Source organism: Octodon degus, unplaced genomic scaffold (assembly GCF_000260255.1).
Source record: "Octodon degus isolate 3935 unplaced genomic scaffold, OctDeg1.0 scaffold00238, whole genome shotgun sequence".
In the NCBI taxonomy this organism is placed as follows: domain Eukaryota; kingdom Metazoa; phylum Chordata; class Mammalia; order Rodentia; family Octodontidae; genus Octodon; species Octodon degus.
Window position 1 is genome coordinate 2,306,714 of NW_004524814.1, and position 18,829 is coordinate 2,325,542.

Consider the following 18,829-nt stretch of genomic DNA (forward strand, 5'->3'; position numbering starts at 1 on the left):
AGTTCAAGGCCTCACAACTAGCAGGTGCTACAGGTTATGAGACACAAAAGTTTTCTTTCTTTGCCAGGGAACCTAGGACTTTGTGATTATAAATAGTAATGTTAGAACAGTTCACACATTTGAAAAGATGCTAAAATAGAATTGACTAGCTATAGTAGCAGAGTTTGGGAAACATATCCATAATATGATTCCTCACATCATTTAACAAATTACTAATATCTGTTCTCTACACCTCCAGAGGAAAAAAAAAATCTATTTTTTTTGTAGTGTGCAAGAAGTGTTAAGTGGTCTCTTTAATAGTAACTTAGCTTGTAAGTAAAGTACACTCTAGGGCCCAGAAGCTAATTACAAAAAACAAACCACAGTATCGAATATGTTTTCACAAATACAGTTTCATTAATCTGTAACACATGCTAGTGCAGCTATTAATGAAATCAACCTCTATAACCATGATTAAGATTTCATACTAAGTGTCATGGTGAATTTTTTTTTTTTTTTTTTTTTTTTCTAGAACCGGGGATTGAACTCAGGCCTTTGCACTTGCCAGCGAAGCACTTATTCCACTGAGCCATCTCCCCGGCCCCATCATGGTGAATTTTTAATGTTCAAAATTAAACAAAACCCAAACTCTTTTGGTGCTCTCAGTAAATTAAAGTTTTAAAAATTTGGATTAATTTATTTAGCGACTGTGGCCTTTAAAATGCCCTATGACATGATTACAGAATTCTTATAATTTCTTAAAGGTTACTGTACAAATAGTTGAATATTTTCAACTATATGCATTCAGAAACATACTCCATGACAGAACTAGTAGAATACTATAAACATACACAGGTATTGATCACATAATCATTTAAAATAATCATCACTTGGTATTCCACAGTGCAATAAGAAAAAAAAAGATGAATTTTTTCCTAGACTGATAGTTACAATAGAAATCAGTTATCTGAAATAGACAACTTTATTTCTTTTTCTTAATGAGAACATGCTTCACAGTCATTGGACACTACCTCAAAACATAAAATAAAAAAGAACCTGGAAATATAGCTCAGTATGAAGGTGTGCCATTCAATTCCCAGTACTACAAAAACAAAATCCTGAAAACCCTAGATTTAAAAATGCCTCTTTGAAATGTCAGATATAAGGCACTCTATACCCACACTCCAGAAGAGTGACTTCACATATTTGTAGAGACAAAAAGCTAGAATCCAAGAAGGCCTTAAGGTTTTACACAGAAAAGTTCTTTCAAAATAGACATTTTAATAAAAAGTATTTCTCAGTCTGCTTTTCTTTAAAATAACCCAATCAATTATCTTTTCAGAATTAAACCTAGGCAAGCACATTACTAAATGTGCCAACGCACAATAAAGTCTTTTTTTTTTCCATAATAAAATCTTAAAGCCACTATGTGTGTGGCAGGGAGAGGTGTATGGGAGGAAATCACTAACCAACAGTCATTAACTTTATTTATTATTTATTTTTTTTATTTTTTTTTTGCTCTGAATGCCGTCAAGGCATGACTGGCTGGCTTGAGTTGTGGGGATCGAACCACAGCAACATGAGCCTGACGGCTTTGTTGAAGCAGCCACTTAAAGAACTGAGCTAAGGGGCAGGCCCCCAGTCATTAACTTTAATGGTAAACTACTTAAAAAAAAAAAAAAAAAAACGAACACAAGAAAATGGCTCATCCAGGTAAAAGGATCTATGAAAAAAGTACATAAGTAACATGCTTAAAAAGCGAATGTCTGAAAAAACAAACAAACAAGAAAAACAGTGAGAGTCTGGATATATTTTCCTGTAATATTTGAAGACAAGGATGTCCATATTTGTCATTTTTGTACTGGAGGTTCTAGTTACAAAAATTAGTCAATAAAATTTATCAATAAAAAGAAAAAGACATTCATACTAGAAAGGAAAGAAGTAAAAGTATATTTATTTGCAGACAACTTAATTTTGTATACAGAAAATCTTAGGGAATTCATTTTAAAAACTATTAAAACTAATGAATAAGTGAGTTTATAGGATGCAAGATTACTACACAAAAATGAATTACATTTCTAACCATGAACAAATAATAATGAAATTAAGATAACAATTCTGCTTATAAAAGTATCAAAAAATAAAACGCAAGTAAATTTAACAAAGAAGTTAGATGATTTGTACTTTGAAAACATGGCTGAAAGCAGTTAAAGAAACATTACATGGCAAGTGCAAGGCTGAGTTTGATTTCTAGTATAAAACAAGAAAAAAGAAAAAAAAAGAGAAAAACATTACATAAATGGAAAAATATTCCATGTTCACAGATCAGAAGAGGTTCTGTGTGTGTGTGTGTGGTACCGGGGATTGAACTCTGGACTTTGTGCTTGGCAGGCATGCATTTCAGCCCTGAGCTATCTCCCGGCCCGCCAATCAGAAGAGTTTTAAGTGTTCCTAGCAAATTTATACTCTTGTCACTTCTACTGCATAGTGAGTTTAAGACCCAGTCTAAAGTACAAAGCGAGATCCTGTCTTAAAAAAAAAAAAAAGTAAATACAATATAAATAACTGGATCCTCCTAGAGTTTGATTTTTAAACTGGTTATTTTTCAAACTGGTATGGTAAAATCTTGGATTGCAAATAACTTATTCTGCTAGTTATTCCACACTTATAATAAACTTTAATGTGATAAATGAACAATGTCTTCCAATAGTACCTGATGCCAAGCATCACATGATCACAGCTGAGCTAGTGGCTCCCCCTATCTCTTGCTGTGACATTATGGGTGATCATTTCCCAACAGCAAGAGTTTATGGAAGAGGGGAAAAAGGTAGAGGAATTCCCCACTGCAAATGAGACTGGGGAGATGTGTAAAATGTGCAAAATTTGCAGAAAAGCACTACTCCAAGGCTGTAGCAGTGTGAGTGATGAACCTATTTGAAAATACAATGTCACTTTTCTACACATACTCAAAATGTGGCAAAACAAGTGTCACTGGATAGGTTCCTTGTTTAAGATATACAAAAGAAAAAAATTCCACTGAGCCAATAGCAGCAGTGATACTGCTGGTGATAGTAAGAGATATCCTACACAATAATCCTCTTTGTCTCTTTTGTCAACTATGAAAGTTTTCAAAGCAGAACTTTATTTTTCTTTTGTTTTGTGTTTTATTATTTACACTATATTACAGTATTGTAATAATTTTATATGAATATTTTTGAGTTGTAGAACAAATAATCTGAGTTTCCATTATTTCTTATGGGGAAATCCACTTTGATATATAGATTCCTTGGATTACAAGTATATTTGCAGAATGAATTATGCTCTCAAACCAAGGTTTTATTGTTAGTATTGCCCAATATGTGATAATTTTTTATGCTAACTTTAAAATTACATCTGCCCCAGTATCTATTAACTGAGAATACACATAAATGCATATGCATTTGTTTTAATGTATTTATTATTGTTTGTTCCTTTTTTGTTTTGGTGGCACCAGGGATCAAACTCAGGACCTTGTGCTTGCCAAGCACTTAGTCCACTGAGCTATCTCCCCAGCCCCTACTTTTTAATATTATGGTTTGTGTCTAGTTGTCCCCCCAAAGCCTCATGCAGTCATTAGGGCAGCTTCTAGAGTTTGTGATTAGTTCTTGATCCAATGTTGGGATTATGGTTATGAGTGCTACACCTGCCCTGGGGTGGGTAATCTGAATTACAATGTAAGGAGGGGAAAGAAGCTAGCTAGCTGCTACAGCTGCTGCTCTTCCTTTTGTTTTTTGCTGTCTTCCACTGCCATGAATGGCTGCCCTCTGCCATGTGTCACTCTGCCTTGGAATCAGCTGAGTATGGAATGAAACTTCTACTAACTGTGAGCTAAATAAACCTTTCATTTTTTAGTTTTGGGTGTGAGATATGGAAAGTAACTAATACAATCATCTATACCATATCTAAAATGGTTACAAACTGTATGGAATACCAAGAAAGGCAAATCTTAGTTCAAAAGCTAAAAATCTAGTAGAGGAGTTTAATAAGCAATAGCAAATGTGAACAGTGATAAAAATCAGGATAAGTTTTTTTTTATTTTTTGCTAAGTTTGTGGTAAGTATAAAACACAAACTTCCTTGAAGTTTAGTAGAGAAAGAGCTGCCTTAACCAGGATAGATTCTAATGATCAGTGCTTCTGCAAACTGCTCTAATCTAGCCATTAGTAAATAATTGTACTCTGGATTTTCTCTTACATCTATAAAATGAAGTGGCTGATTCTCTAATAACCAAAGTACCCTCTATTTCTTAAGTTCTGATAACAACTTTCAGACTTCAATTCAGGCAGAGTTAAAAAAAATTAATGCTTTGATCAACACTGGATTTAAGACTAACCTAAACTATAAATGGAAACCAGATGGGTCATGTAGTTGCAATCCCTCTGGTCTCATTTTTCAAAAACTTTAGTATCTTTAGATTAACTCTGGATAAGTCCAATTTACCACAGACCTAAATATTACACATTTGACACTTACGCAGCTTTCCTAGTATCATGCTACATTCACACCTTGATTTTAGCCATTACTACTATGTCATGAAGAAAGACGAACAAGCCCAGTTCAAAGGAAAAGCTTTTTTCCTTATATCTTAGGCAGAACTGTGCACATTACACACCAGCCTTCTAATGGAATGCCCATGGTGGTCTTCTATGAACAAAGTAAGAAGGAATTTTTAGAATCCCTTTACTAGAAGAGATTCTGAAACCTCTAAATTGTCTCAATCTCATCACTGGCAACTGATCACACCTCTAATTATATTCTTCTGATGAATGTAATAATGGTAAGGCAGAGATGTAGTGGACCAGTTCTCACTAGAGGTGATTAATAATACTGCATGTGAAAAAGAATATGTATTTTTCTTTCTGTAAAAAATTTATATCACAAGATAATGCCTAAAAAAATGCTTTAGCAAATTTTAACATTTTCTTCAAAATCTTTTAAAGACCTTAGAAGAAAATAAAGGTATATATTATATACATATGTATATGACCATGATTTTTTCTTCTTTTTTTTTGGTGGAACCAGGGATTGAACTCAGGCCTTTGTGCTTGCCAGGGAAGCGCTTATTCCACTGAGCCATCTCCCTGGACAGCCATGACCATGTTAATTATGCATGATTACAACATTTCTTATAAAATGCCAACCATTCACAATTATAGTAAAGAAAATTCTGAAATCTCTGTACCATCTCTCAGACTAAAAACCTGTCTTTGTCTTCAATTAATTTTGAAAAACCTAACTTAATTTTTAAGGGTTTTTTTTGTTTATTTGTTTTTTCAGTACTGGGGATTGAACTCAGGACCTCGTGCTTGCCAGGTAGGTACTTATTCCACAGAGCTATCTCCCCAGACCTAATTTTTGAAGTTTGATGGTAGAGCAATGATACTTAAGGCAAACAGTACTCTAATGCTTGAGAGAAATTCTACAGTTTTGTTATAAGCTGGCTAACTCAACTCGATTTTATAACAAGTTTTGTAACTTCCCTGTTTTTAAAGCCTTGATCTTTTCTGTAAATCCACACTTGTACCAGAGACCATAAACTGTTAACTGTTTGCCCTAATTAAAAGATGTTCCTCAGCTTCCCGAGAAATAGATTAGACTGTAACCAGATGCCTTTCTTGAGTATGGGGAGCAAGGACTAAACCACCTTGAAAAAAATCCCCTTTTCTTCCCCCAACCCTGAGGTTTTTCACCTTAAAAGTTGTGCTCTGTTTCAACTCAGCACGCATTCTCCTTAGCTTCTCTAAGGGAATGTTGCCGCTGAGCTCAGCTAATAAAGCACTCCAAATTCTTCCTTTGGTTTCCGAGTCTATTGTGTCACGGTGTGCCACAAGTTTAGTTTTTCTCTTGCAATTATACTAATGATAAAGTAACATCTTGTGAAATCAATTCCCAATTTTATACCCAAAGTTTTACCCAAATAAAAGTTACCCACAAAAATTATTTTCACTTTACTTCATAACTACAATCTTTTGTTTTCTACCAATGTGAAAGGGAGACAGATACAAGAGTGTAGAGGGTAGTACTTTAGCACTTGTAAGAGCTATTCATTTTTTTCCTGTTTGTATCATCTTCAAATAGGTACAAACTGTATTTAATTCAAGATAAGTACTTTTTGTGCATTTCAATTTAGTTTTTAAAAATAAGCACTTTACATATTTTAGGTTTTAAAATTATTTTTAAAATTGTATTTAAAATTTCCAACGAAATTTAGTTTTTAAAGTATACAAAAATCCCTGGTCAAGGGCCAGCCTGATAGCTCAGCAGACTAAAGCACTTGCTTAGGCAGAATGGCTGGGGTTCAATCCCTGGTGGCATGCTGTGCCAGCACTGCCCTCGGGGCACGCTGACACAATGATTGAGACTGGGTGTGGGGTCACCTGCCTCTAATTCCAGCACTTGGGAGGCTGAAAACAGGAGGATCACTACAAGTCTGATCTATCTAGTAGTGAGACCCTGCAGACCCTGTAGATCCTGTCCTAAATACAGAAGAAAAACATCCCTGGTCAGTTTTTTAAAGTACATAGTGGCTTTCTAAAACTTTGATAATGAAATTTTGATAATATAAACTGATTGAACTTATCCATATATTATAACCTTCTATGAAACTATAATTATATTCATTTAAAGCAACATCAATATACTAACAACAGTAACATTTGTGCATACTTCCTTTAATGAGCAACTGTTGAAAACACATACACACATGAAGTAGAAGAAAAATCTCCTACAGAAGACACATATACTACCTCTAAAATCTATAAAAGCTGATAGCATCATGAGAATATATAACCTAAACATTAGAAAAATCTATAAATATATTCAATGTTTTAAAAAATGTATTTTCCATTACAATAAATCAAACTGCTATCAAAATTTGTCAGTACAAAAATAACTTCACAGCCCACTGGTTTACATATATGTTCTCAAAATGCAACAGCAGTTATTCGTCAATATTGTGCTGCATATTTGAGAACCATAATAGTGTAATAAAATGAAAACTTATAATTTTCAGTTTTTATATTACATCATTGAACTATTTCCAAGAGAATGTTGTGCAGGTTTAAATCTTTTTTTAAAAAATCTATTGTTTATTATTTGTGAGAAACAAGTATGTTATAGAATTTCACACAGCTGACACTCTGAAGCAAATAACTATTCCCTGGAAAGAGAGAGAGGAAAACCCTGCACAATATGTACCTGCTAGTATTAGTATCTACTTCACAGCTAGTCTAAGACTATCAGCCCAAAGGCTACCTTAAAACATCTGTGGGCCAGTGTCTATCTATTCAATCTGAAAAAGGTATTATAATTTAGGTTAAATATAATTATTAAAGAAATAGAAATTTAAAATCTAACAACATTTCTGCAAAGAAATTAGTAAACATTTAATCCTCATGATCTTATTGCACAAAATTCCTAAACATTTAAAGCATTTAAAGGAGCAACTAGGGTGTCTCATTGTTTTGGGCATCTGCACTCCACCCTTACTGTGTCCTGTATTTCTGTCTAAAATTTCTTTGTATTGTATTGCCTCTTTATAAAAAAGTATAGAATTCATGAGTTCACTGAAAAGTTATTCAATGAGAGTATTTCTGCATAGTTTACGGCAGACATAAAACTACTATAGCACTTAACTAAAAAGTATTGAGCAGTTCATGCATTTAAAATTTAGTTCATCAGCATAATAAAAATCAGACAGTAAGAAATCAATGAATCAAGGTAACTTAAAATGCCACTGAACTAGATGTAATATAAAAAGTTATAACAGCATAGTACAAGTTTTTTAAAACCTCAAAATTAATTTTTAAAAATATTTGTTGATAAAATTATGACTGTGGTAGAACAGCAGGTGGGGGTAGAGATAAAGAAAGACAGATTATTTTTTAATAACTGTTACAGCTGGGTGATAGGTTCATGGGAGCCCACTGTGATATCTTGGAGTACGTATATTTGAAAAATTTTTAAATGCTATAATAAGAAGTTGTAAAATTTGGTTTATATCTTCAAAATGATATAATAAAATCTGAAAATAAAACTTATAAAGAATAAAGAATAAACTGTAACTATCACTAAAATTTTCAGGGCTAAATAAAAAAAATCAAAGTTGCCTTTTGATATACTAATTAATGAGTAAGATAAAGAATAAAATTTGAATTTAAAGAGCAAAAATAGCTGTAAATACATAGTGACCATAACTGACTAGGTTATGGTGGGCATGAGCCCTTAGTCCCACAGGCCGCAGCCCTCGTCACTGTAGAAAATGTGGCATGAAGTGCAGACCCATGAGCTCAACTTTGTGCACAGCCATGCATCTCTTCAGTGTCTGTGCAAAAGATGTGCATCTTTCGTCATGGTGGAGAATACAGACACAGCAAAACTGTGAGCACTTGAGCAACCTGTATTTTGAGGGCATGAGTGCTGCTCTCTGCACTAGTATATCCCCAGTACTTATTAAGTACAAACATTCATGTGATTTTGCTCTTTATTTAACAGCAAAATGGAATCAACCAGAACAGAAAAATACTGGCAAAAAAAACTGTTATTCATTCTTTTTTGTTAAAACAAATACGGAGGAAAGATTTGGTGGAACTGGGGATTGAACTCAGGCCCTTGCACTTGCCAGGAAAGCACTTATTCTACTGAACCATCTCCCCAGCCCCTCACCACCCCCCCACCTTTTTTTTTGAGACAAGGTCTTGCCATGTAGTTTAGGCTGTCCTTGACCTCACTTATGTAGCCCAGGCTACCCTTGAACTTCTGACGATCTTCCTTCCTCAACTTTCTGAGTGCTGGATGTGTTTGGGATGACAGGTGCACATGACATACCCAGCTACCTCTTTTAAAAGATTTTAACACTTCCTTTGCTATGGAAAAAGAAGGAATTGTACATCTAATTTAAACATCTGAGAGATATAAATTCAAATAAAATTAATTTTCATATTTTTGTTTCTAATTCATTTTTTTCCATAATTTTATTGAGAGACAAATAGCAATGAGACAGTTTCAGATCAAATTGGTAGGACAGTTTCAATAATTAACACATTACATACTCTCTTCCTAATGGTTATTTGCTGTACAAGATGCAAACATGATATCCTATCTACAAACACTATTACAACAAATCCCTCTATTCATTAAGAGAATGTAACTATATATCTATCCTAACCATTTTGAATACACAGATACAAAACGGACATTCATCTGTATCCCCTTTTTTGTTTAGTTCTGTCATTTGAATATTATAGGTGTGTTAACTCAGCAAAATATTCTAAAAGAGTCCAGTAGTCCATAATAGTATTGGGTCTTCTGCTTCACTGGCAATGTCAGAAATTGTTTTTTTGTTTGTTTTTTTTTTACATTTATTTATTTATTTGTGTGTGTGTGTGTGTGTGTGTGTGTGTGTGACCAGCTCAGTCCACCAGGGGGCGGGGCTGGCTGGCATGTGGTGCTGGGGGATAGAATCGTGGTCCCTCTGCTTTGCCAAGCTTGTTCCAAGTAGGTGCTTTAGACCACTGAGCCATCTCACCAGCCCTATGTCAGAAATTGTTGACCTGGGTCCCCTACAGCTCAACATAACACCATGGCTTTACTTCTTATACTTCGTTTTTATACTTTTCTGCTGGATGGTTAAGACTAAGATAAAGCAAGACCTATGCAACAAGAGTTGTAGCTTTTGAGTCTGAGAAGGTCAGTGAAATCCCCTCAGGATTTATCCTGAGATCCTGTACCTCAGATTGTAGATCTTTTGTCAGTGTCAGCCATGTGGATGAGTCACGGCCATTGCTTGGCCAATGTGCTCTCTGTGAAAGCATGAATGTTTTCTTTCCATGTGACTCTCCTTAGGCACACTCTACAACATTGATCACTTTCTTCTTTGGCTCCATAATCTCCTTGATCAGAAAATTTGGGACACTACTGAGTTACATGATGTTACAGTACAAGTTCTTATATCTCCTGAGTCTTAATTGACCTTGGAAGGCTAGGGCCAAAATGTTGGCTTTCCTTGAGGCCCTCCTTTTTCTCTAATCTTGGTCTGCAAACTTAAGTTGTTAACCCTCTAGAAGAGAAGCTTATTGTTATTAACATACAACTTAGGTTGTTAAGCTTAACCTCACTGTCTGAATATCAAACATCTTAGGCATAACATGGAACAGGTATTTTTCATCAAGCATTGATATGCTGAACTTTAAGTCCCTACAGTATATGATGAAAAAAACCTTTAAAAAATTAAAATATATTTTAAAAATAGGCATAAAGAATTATATAATTCTTATGTTTATACATAAGTCCAGAAATCTAACCATATATAACCTTGTAGCAGGACTGCAACATTCCTTTTCCTGTCTCCTGCCTTCATTCACCATCCTCTTCTTTTTGAACAATCATCTACCCCAGGGACAGCAGGGCAGCATGTTTCTAATTCATGAAACAATGTTTTCTCTACATGTGACTCTCCTTAGGTACACTCTAATCATTGATCACTTGGGAACATTTATAGACTTCCTGACACACAATGTGCTTGGTTGGGTATTCGACTGAAATATTCTACTAGGTGACAGCACACACTAGGGTGAAAATAGCTGAGAGGCTGACACCAAGTTGCTGCTAATGAGCTATGTGATCTAGGACAACTCAAATTCTGGGATTTAGTCTTCACATGTTCCAAAGACACATGCTTTCAAACTTTTAACATTTTACACCATACTCCAATATGTATTACTGAAGCAGTTTCCACTCTATTTTGTGGTGCTTGGATGGAATCCAGGGCAATGAGTATGCTAAGCAAGTGCTCTACCACTGATCTCAAAACAAGTTCAGAAAATATGTCATCAAAAATTTTATAGTAAAGGGCTTTTTGGTTTGTTTGTTTTTGCTTTAGAAGGGCTTACTCTATAGTTTGATCTGGCTTTGAACTCACTATGTAGCCCCGGTTGGCCTCAAATTCACAACAACTCTTCTGCCATATCTTGCCTTAAATATTCTTAAAATAAGAAAAACTGTAAGAGTACATAACATCTTTAACACAATTAAGAGCTTAAATTAACCTAAGCTTTATATTCAGAACTCTGTGAAATATTTCCATAGTTAATCTATAAATTACAGTAGTCAAGTTATAACTTCAAGCCAAAGTGATTCTTATTGAAGTGCTATAAACAGAGAGCTATCAGTTAGATGAAAACAAATCCCAGGTAAGTAATGCCAAATACTAATCACCAACAGTAGAGAATTACATGTGTAGAAAATAAACCAGAAATAGCTTTTTGGGCATTAAATTAAAATTTTTTATTTCTAAATGTAACAGTATTCAATGCAGAAGGCTCAATATATATGCAGAAGTATAATTGTTTAGTGTTAAGTCTATTAAATAAATATATTAAATATAACTTAATGGGAAGGAAATATTTACTTCTTTCAATATAAGTATTTTAAAACTGCATAGCAATCATATTAGTAAAAAACTTGATCTTTTGTAAGATTACAAAAGAATTCGACTTTGAAAAATGGTTTAGGGGCCGGGGAGATGGCTCAGTGGAGTAAGCGCTTCCCTAGCAAGCGCAAGGCTCTGAGTTCAATCCCTGGTTCCGCCAAAAAAAAAAAGAAAAATGGTTTAACAAATCATGTGAACATACTCATTAAGCTAGAAGAATTAGAAATTTTGTGGTTAGCATGAAATGTGTTATAATTCCAAAATAAGTCTAACTATGTTCTTTAAAATTATTAGTATTGTAACTAGCAAATTAGAATAGCTTTGTAGAAAGTTTTTCTTGTTCACTCCAAAAACCCTTACCTAATTGTTCTTCCTCAGCTTGATCATGCCCCCTAAATATTAATCTCTAATATATTTAATTCTGTGCCCCTAGTATTCAACAAATTTAGGGCTAGGGCTATAGCTCAGCAGCACAAGTCCCTGCCTAGCAAGTGCAAAGTCCTGAGTTTGATTTTTGGTACCAAAAAAACAAAAACAAAATTTAAAACCAAGTACAAAATCTCATGAGAAAGAGAACTGGAAATATCTCGCTTCACAATTCTAGGGAATTTGAGTTTTTAAATGTGGCCAACCTGAAAAATGTACAATAAAAGAAAACTTTCCTTAATTTTATTTAACACTATTCAGTGAAAAGCATTCAAAGAATAAAAATTAACTTTAACACAGATTATTTATAGTTCTTTGGATAACATTTGCAATACTACAATAGGCCTTTTGCATTGTAAAAACATCACAGTATGGCCAATAATTATTATAACTTGTTCACAACACATTTAGGACAAACTATCCCTGAAGACTACCAAATTTTTTTTAAAATTCAGAAGCATGTTAGGCTTTACTTTCCATTGGTACACAAAAATAAATCTGCTGTTAACCAAACATTGACCAACTGTTTTACAAGTTTCTCTAATGGGTTCCTTCTGCGAAATCACATGGTAAGATTACCCTAAACACTATGATAAAAATTGATTTCAGAATAGAAACCCTGTTTTCTAAAAAAATACAACTTCTACTCTTTCAGAACATATAGGAAGATAGAAACCAGTTTAACCCGCATAGTGCTTCAAGGCCTATGTTAAAAACAAAACAAAACAAAACAAAACAAAAACACTGTGCCCTTGCAAAAACAAAGGTAGAAGGGATTTACAATATTTTGTTTTGCTGAAAAGTAATTTCTCTGTAATTAGCTCAATACTCCATTCACACAGATAAAGGAAATGTCCCTTCCAGTCCATCTAGGCAACAAACCCAAATCAATAAAAGAACTCTGACCTGGAATTTTCATTCAAAGAGTATGACTTTGAGAGTATCTGAAAACAAACAGACTTTTAAAAATATATGTCTTACTTAATCATGATTGTGGAACTGAATCTGTACCTATGTGAAAATGGCAATGCGTTCTGAGTTGGCTCAGCCCGTGGCTCTGAGTTCTGGGTTACATCAGGTGTTCTCTCATCATCTGTCCCATTGATACTTTCTGGTGTTAAAGGAGACTGAAGATCTCCTCCTGCAGATTCCTTGAAGAAAAGGGGTGGGGAAGAAGAAAAGAGTCACACTTTAGTTCAAACATACAATATAATTCTAGTATTAAAACTGACTTGGCAGCAGCCTTTCATATGAACCAAATTTCCACTGACATGTAGTCAGAGACTTAACAATATTCCATCTCAGTATCTCAAGTAGGTGAGACAGATGTCTACTAACTCCCAACAAGAAATAAGTTTTTGAAGCCAAAGCAGCTCACAGGAAAACTAATCCAAATATAATACAATTTAGAAATGAACATAAAACATGTAAGAGATGTTAGTTTTAAAAAGCCAAAAACCCTTTGGATTAATGCATGTAACTGGTCAGAATAAAATAGTGAAAGAATTACTAAAGAAAAATAAGATAGCACACAAACTCAAGATGTGATTTTCATTTTAAGGAAGGAGTAGGTAATGAGAGGGATACAAGGAGAGAGAATAAAGAAGGCAAAGGGGAGAATGAAATCTGCAAAGTTTAAATTTTTAAAAAGGATATAAGCTTTTTTACGTAACTGCCTTATTTTTCAATTCACATAGAGCTGGTTAGAAAACAAACAAGAAGGGCTACGGAGGTAGCTTGGCAATCCAAGTTCCTGCCTGGCAAGTGCAAGGACTTGGGTTTGATCTCTGGTACCACACATTGGGCCAGTGCCCAGGGGCATGGTGTGGCGTGCTGGACTCAAAACTCAGTATGGAGGCTCATGCCTGTAATCCCAGCACTGGGGAGACTGAGATAGGAGGATCACAAGTCTGAGCCGTATAGTAAGACCCTGTACTGAATGAATGAATGAATGAATGAATGAATGAATGATGAAAAAGAAAAAAAGAAACCAGAAGTATTTCTATAATACAGCAGACAAGATGACACTAGTGCATTTCAGCTTGTGTCTGATACTCATAATGGGACTGTTTTCTGAGAAAATTTCTTCTTAGTCGAAATAGATTTCCCTATCACAGTGGATTTACTCCTCTGGACAATAAATGAAATTTAATATGAACTTAAGCTAATACTTATTCTAGCATCTGCCATCATGAGACTGTCTAAAATTGACAGTGGGAACCAGGACAGTCATCTGGTGAACTGCTAGCCTAGGGAGGTGCTAGCAACAGAATGCTACAGAACAATGTGGTAGACCTTGGACTCCTGGGCAACAGAATTCAATAACTAAAACATCTCTGCTAGAAGAAGAAAATAAGAACTATTTAACAGAGTGGGTAAGAATGGTCATAATTTGTAAAGTACAGAGAATTCCAATGAAATTCTATTTATTTATTTATTTATATTTTAGTACAGGGTCTACAGGATCTCACTACACAGACTGGACTTGTAGTGATCCTCCTGTTTTCAGCCTCTCAAGTGCTGGGATTACAGGTGTGTGCCACCACATCCAGTCTATGAAAAAGTTTAGATAGTACATAAAGGCATAAAAGAAAACTAAAAACCATTTTCTTACCACACAACCAAAAAAAAAAAAAAAACCAGAAATTTTAGATGTTAAAAATAGTACTATGAAATTTGTTTTTTATTTAACAAATTTTTAAATCTCTAGTTTTGTCTTTTTCAATTTAAATTTTATGTACTTTCTAAACATTCATCTTTTGGGTTTTTCTTAAAAAGCCATCTTATTCCTTCTATAAAGCAAACAATTTTATGTATTGAATCAAACATTAAAAAACTTGGGGGTATATTTATTGGATTACAAACTTCTAAGAAAAAAAGGATAATTTCCCTTTAGGAAGTGTTACGGTTAGGCAATTTAGAGTAAATATGGAAAAATATTAAGTATCTTTGAGAGACACATATATACACATGTGTGCCTCTGTCTCTGTCTGTCTGACTATCTGTCTGTCTGTCTCTCTCTCTGCTTCCCTCTCCCTCTCCCCTGCTCTCTCTACCAAAGTCAGCAGTTCAATGGCTTAAGTGCTTGCCTGGCAAGTGCAAGGTCCTGAGTTCGATCCCAGGTACCAAACAACAACAACAGAAAAGAAAGCCTGAAAAAGCAAAAGAAACAGATCTATTGTACCTTTCTATTACTTTCATATTCTATGTTGAGTCAATATAACTGCTCATATCTTACTTTTTTTTCTCCATATCCCACCAAATAAAACAACCTACAATCAGAAAAGAAAATGACAGCCAAAGTAAAGAAAAAATGTTTTTGGAGAGCTGGGGTGTAGTGGTGCATATCTGTAATTCTAACACTTGGGAGGCTGAGGCAGGAGGATTGTTGAGTTTCAGACCAGCTACAAAGTGAGCTCAAGGCCAGCCTGAACTTCATAGCAAGACCTCGTCACAGAAGAAAAAAAAATCTTGGAAATTAAAATCTGAATAACAAGGAAAGACAAACCTAACAGATGGGACCATAATATTAATAAGAAGCTTGAGCACAGATATAAGCTTCAGGAAGTGTTTAAGAATTCTTTTTCTATCACTTATGAAATGTTAAAGAAAGCCAAAGAGATGAGGTATATCCTAAATTGCATGCAGAAGAAATGACTATTACGTTGTGCCAGATGGGAGCCATGGGGCAGGGCCACCTTTTCCTCTCCAGACTCAGCACTGCTACATCTGCCACCTAATTCCAATGAAGCCTGAAACAGCTTTCCCTTTTTTGCTTAAGTAAAGTAGAGCAATTTCTTCATCATTTAACAAACACTCAAGGAAGACCATTCCATCATAGCTTTTATAGTTAACATGCACAGCTGAAATAAGCTCACATAATAGAGTATGTACTAATATCTAGTATCATGTTACTACATCAGAGAATGAGATGAAAATCTAGTAATATCACAGTCAGATTTCCTTTCAAGTACCAAAACTCTCCATAAGAGAAACAGACCCTGGAAATTCTAGACAAGTAACTATCAGTACAGTTTATATAAGAAAGGGCAGGGGGAATTCTAGTATTATACTCTAGACTGTATTCAAAGGCTTCACACAGTTTTGGTGAATAAGTAAGAAATTTTAAAAAATCTGACACATTGACTTTTCTGATGAGTGGATCAACTACTAGTTTTGATTCCAACAGATAAGTCTGTGTTGTGCAACCTTCTGGCCTCTCAGCCTATCTACTCCCCTCCTACCTGTGCCTGCTCTTCAGCCTCATGAAGACATACTGAGCTCTCTTGGCCTTCAGCTGTTGTGCTACTTTTTCAGGCTCATCATAACTTAATTCTCTCCACTGTAAGCCTACTCTAAGAGTCTAAGATAAAAAAGTGGCTAATTCTGCTCCAAATGCCAGACTCATTTTCATCTGAAGCCAGCAGTATCAGTGTCTCCTAAACAGTTGTTAGCAGTATATTTGAGCTCCTTTTAGATCTATTAAGTAAGAAATTCTAGCTAGGAATAGTGGTGTACCCCCGTAATCTCAGCACTGGGAGGCTGAAGCAGGAGGATCTGATGAATCTGAGGCCAGCTTTGGCTACAAAGTAGTTCACAATCAGCCTGAACTTAATAGAGTGACCTTGACTCAAGAACCAAAAAAAAAAAGAAAAAAAAGAAAGAAAGAAAGAAAGAAAGAAAGAAAGAAAGAAAGAAAGAAAACAAATGAATGAACGAATGAAAGAAATTCTGGAAGTGAAATTCAGCAATTTGCATTTGGGCAAGTCTTCTAGGGAAAGCTGATGCAGGATACATGCAATTAAAGCAGCTATATTTTTCTAGATAACTATGATGTGCTATATACTATTTTTATTTTATTATTATATTTAATCTTTTATTTATTATTTGGTACAGGGTCTCACTATGCAGTTCAGACTTGTAATGATTGTCCTGCCTCACCCTCCCCAGTGCTGGGGTTACAGGCGTGCGCTACCTTACACGGTTTCAGCGTGCAGGCATGGCATGTGATACCTTGTCAGGCAGGTGCTTAGACTGCCGAGCTATCTCCCCAGCCCCATATACTATTTTAAGGCTGTCATTATCTTCACCATTATAACCACTTCATCAACCATAGTTGTCAACATTTATTGAGCATTTACTATATTAAGCATTCTCTAATCCTCAATGAATTCTCACAAGATCAGACTGTTACCTTTTTCCTCCTAGAACATACTGTTCTTCTTCCAATATTACAGTTGAAAAAATATTAACTTAAATTTATAAAACTACCAAAGATTAGAACTTCTGTTATTAACAATGACCTGACACTGATATGGTCACATTCATTCCTCTTAACAATTCTATTTAAAAAAAAATACTCATATTACTCATGTACAAATACACTTATGTTAACTTTCTCATAATAGGATTTATGTCAAAATTTATGTGATTTGAAAATTCATTTACAAAGCCTCTAGATTAGAATGCTAGTAATAGAACACAGGATCCTTGAGCATGGCAGACAAAGTAGTGTAGTACTGAGTTACATCCTCAGCTAAAAAAACTCATATATTATTTCTTCCTTAAATAAAAACAAAAGTATAGACAAGTGCCCACTATCACAAATTACTTCACTTAAACAACTATCTACTACTCTATTGGTATGCTGTCACTGATTTCCTGAATAAATCCATTTTAGGGGCAGAACATTAATTTAGCAGATTGAATAAAACTAGGGTATTCTGAGTAGGAAAGAATTCATCAAGGTCCATACAATTCAGATGAAATGGAGACTTTATTTATTTATTTATTTATTTATTTTGTGGAACCGGGGACTGAACTCAGGCCTTTGTGCTTGCCAGGCAAGTGCTTATTCTCCTGAGCCATCTCTGTGGCCCCAAAATGGAGACTTTAATTTGTCACACAGAAGGGGAAGATAAAGTAAAAGAAAGTAAATACCTTTCCTTACTATTCTTTCTGGCTTCTGTATACTAAATTAATAATCACATTTCAAATTCTGCAAACATAAATTAAGATTCATATGTATTGACTTTCAAATGCTGATGAATTTAAGATCTTTATTTTTCACAATTTCCAAATATAACCATCCTAGCTGGGTGTAGTGGTACATGCCTGTAGTGCCAGAACTCCAGAGGCTGAGGAAGGAGGAACAATGTGAGTTCAAGCCCAGCCTGAACTACACAGTGACACCCTGGGTCAAAAAACCAAATATAGAACCTGAAAGAGTAAATAATCCAAAAGGTACAACAGACATTGTCAAAGGGAAAGAAACTGTTCAAAGGGAAGGAACAACTGGAATGAGAGAAAGGAGGAAATAAAGAAGAGAAAAAAATATATATGTATATACACAGGATAGCTTGGATAATTGTACTGCTGATTTCTAATAGTCTATTGTAAGGAACCCGTTACTACTTAAAGTTTTTCTTTTTTTTTCCTTCTTTTAATTTATTTGGGAACAATTTTGCATTCCTTTATCAGGGAATCTGAGTAGCTAATCTGAAAACAACAATATGCACTATAACAACTACTGTTGAATTCCTATCATTTTGTTTGTTGAAAATTATGTATTCTCTCTAATTTTTTTTACTATTTTTTATTCTCTTAAAAAATATAACTATCGGGGGGAACTACCTGCTCAGGCCCCCCTCCTGTCCCTTTCCTGGACAAGAGCTTTCTTTCTCTCAATAAATATATTCTGCTCATAATATATATATATATATATATTTGTTATATTCTTTTGATGAAAATAAAGGCCCACCAAAGTGGAGCAAGTATGTTAGGAACTTGTAATAGTTTATAGCTAATTAAATAAAAATTTAAATTATGATCAGAGAAATGGCAATTAAGGACAATGGCAAAGTTTAACTCCATTACAATTACATTGAAATCACTTGAATGCACTTTCAATGAATGTGTTATTTGTCCCATCTTCTTGTAATAATAAATCACCTAGGAA

General features: G+C 34.6%; 1 protein-coding gene across 2 annotated transcripts in view; it reads right to left on the reverse strand.

The window, feature by feature from the left end:
* Positions 1 to 18,829, reverse strand: part of Homer1 (homer scaffolding protein 1) — a 156,730-nt gene that overhangs the window by 61,884 nt on the left and 76,017 nt on the right. For both annotated transcript variants that reach the window (XM_004645736.3, XM_023706047.1), the window contains exon 5: positions 12,883 to 13,022. In XM_004645736.3, the coding sequence (XP_004645793.1) occupies positions 12,883 to 13,022 (140 nt within the window). The remainder of the gene's footprint in view (positions 1 to 12,882; positions 13,023 to 18,829) is intronic.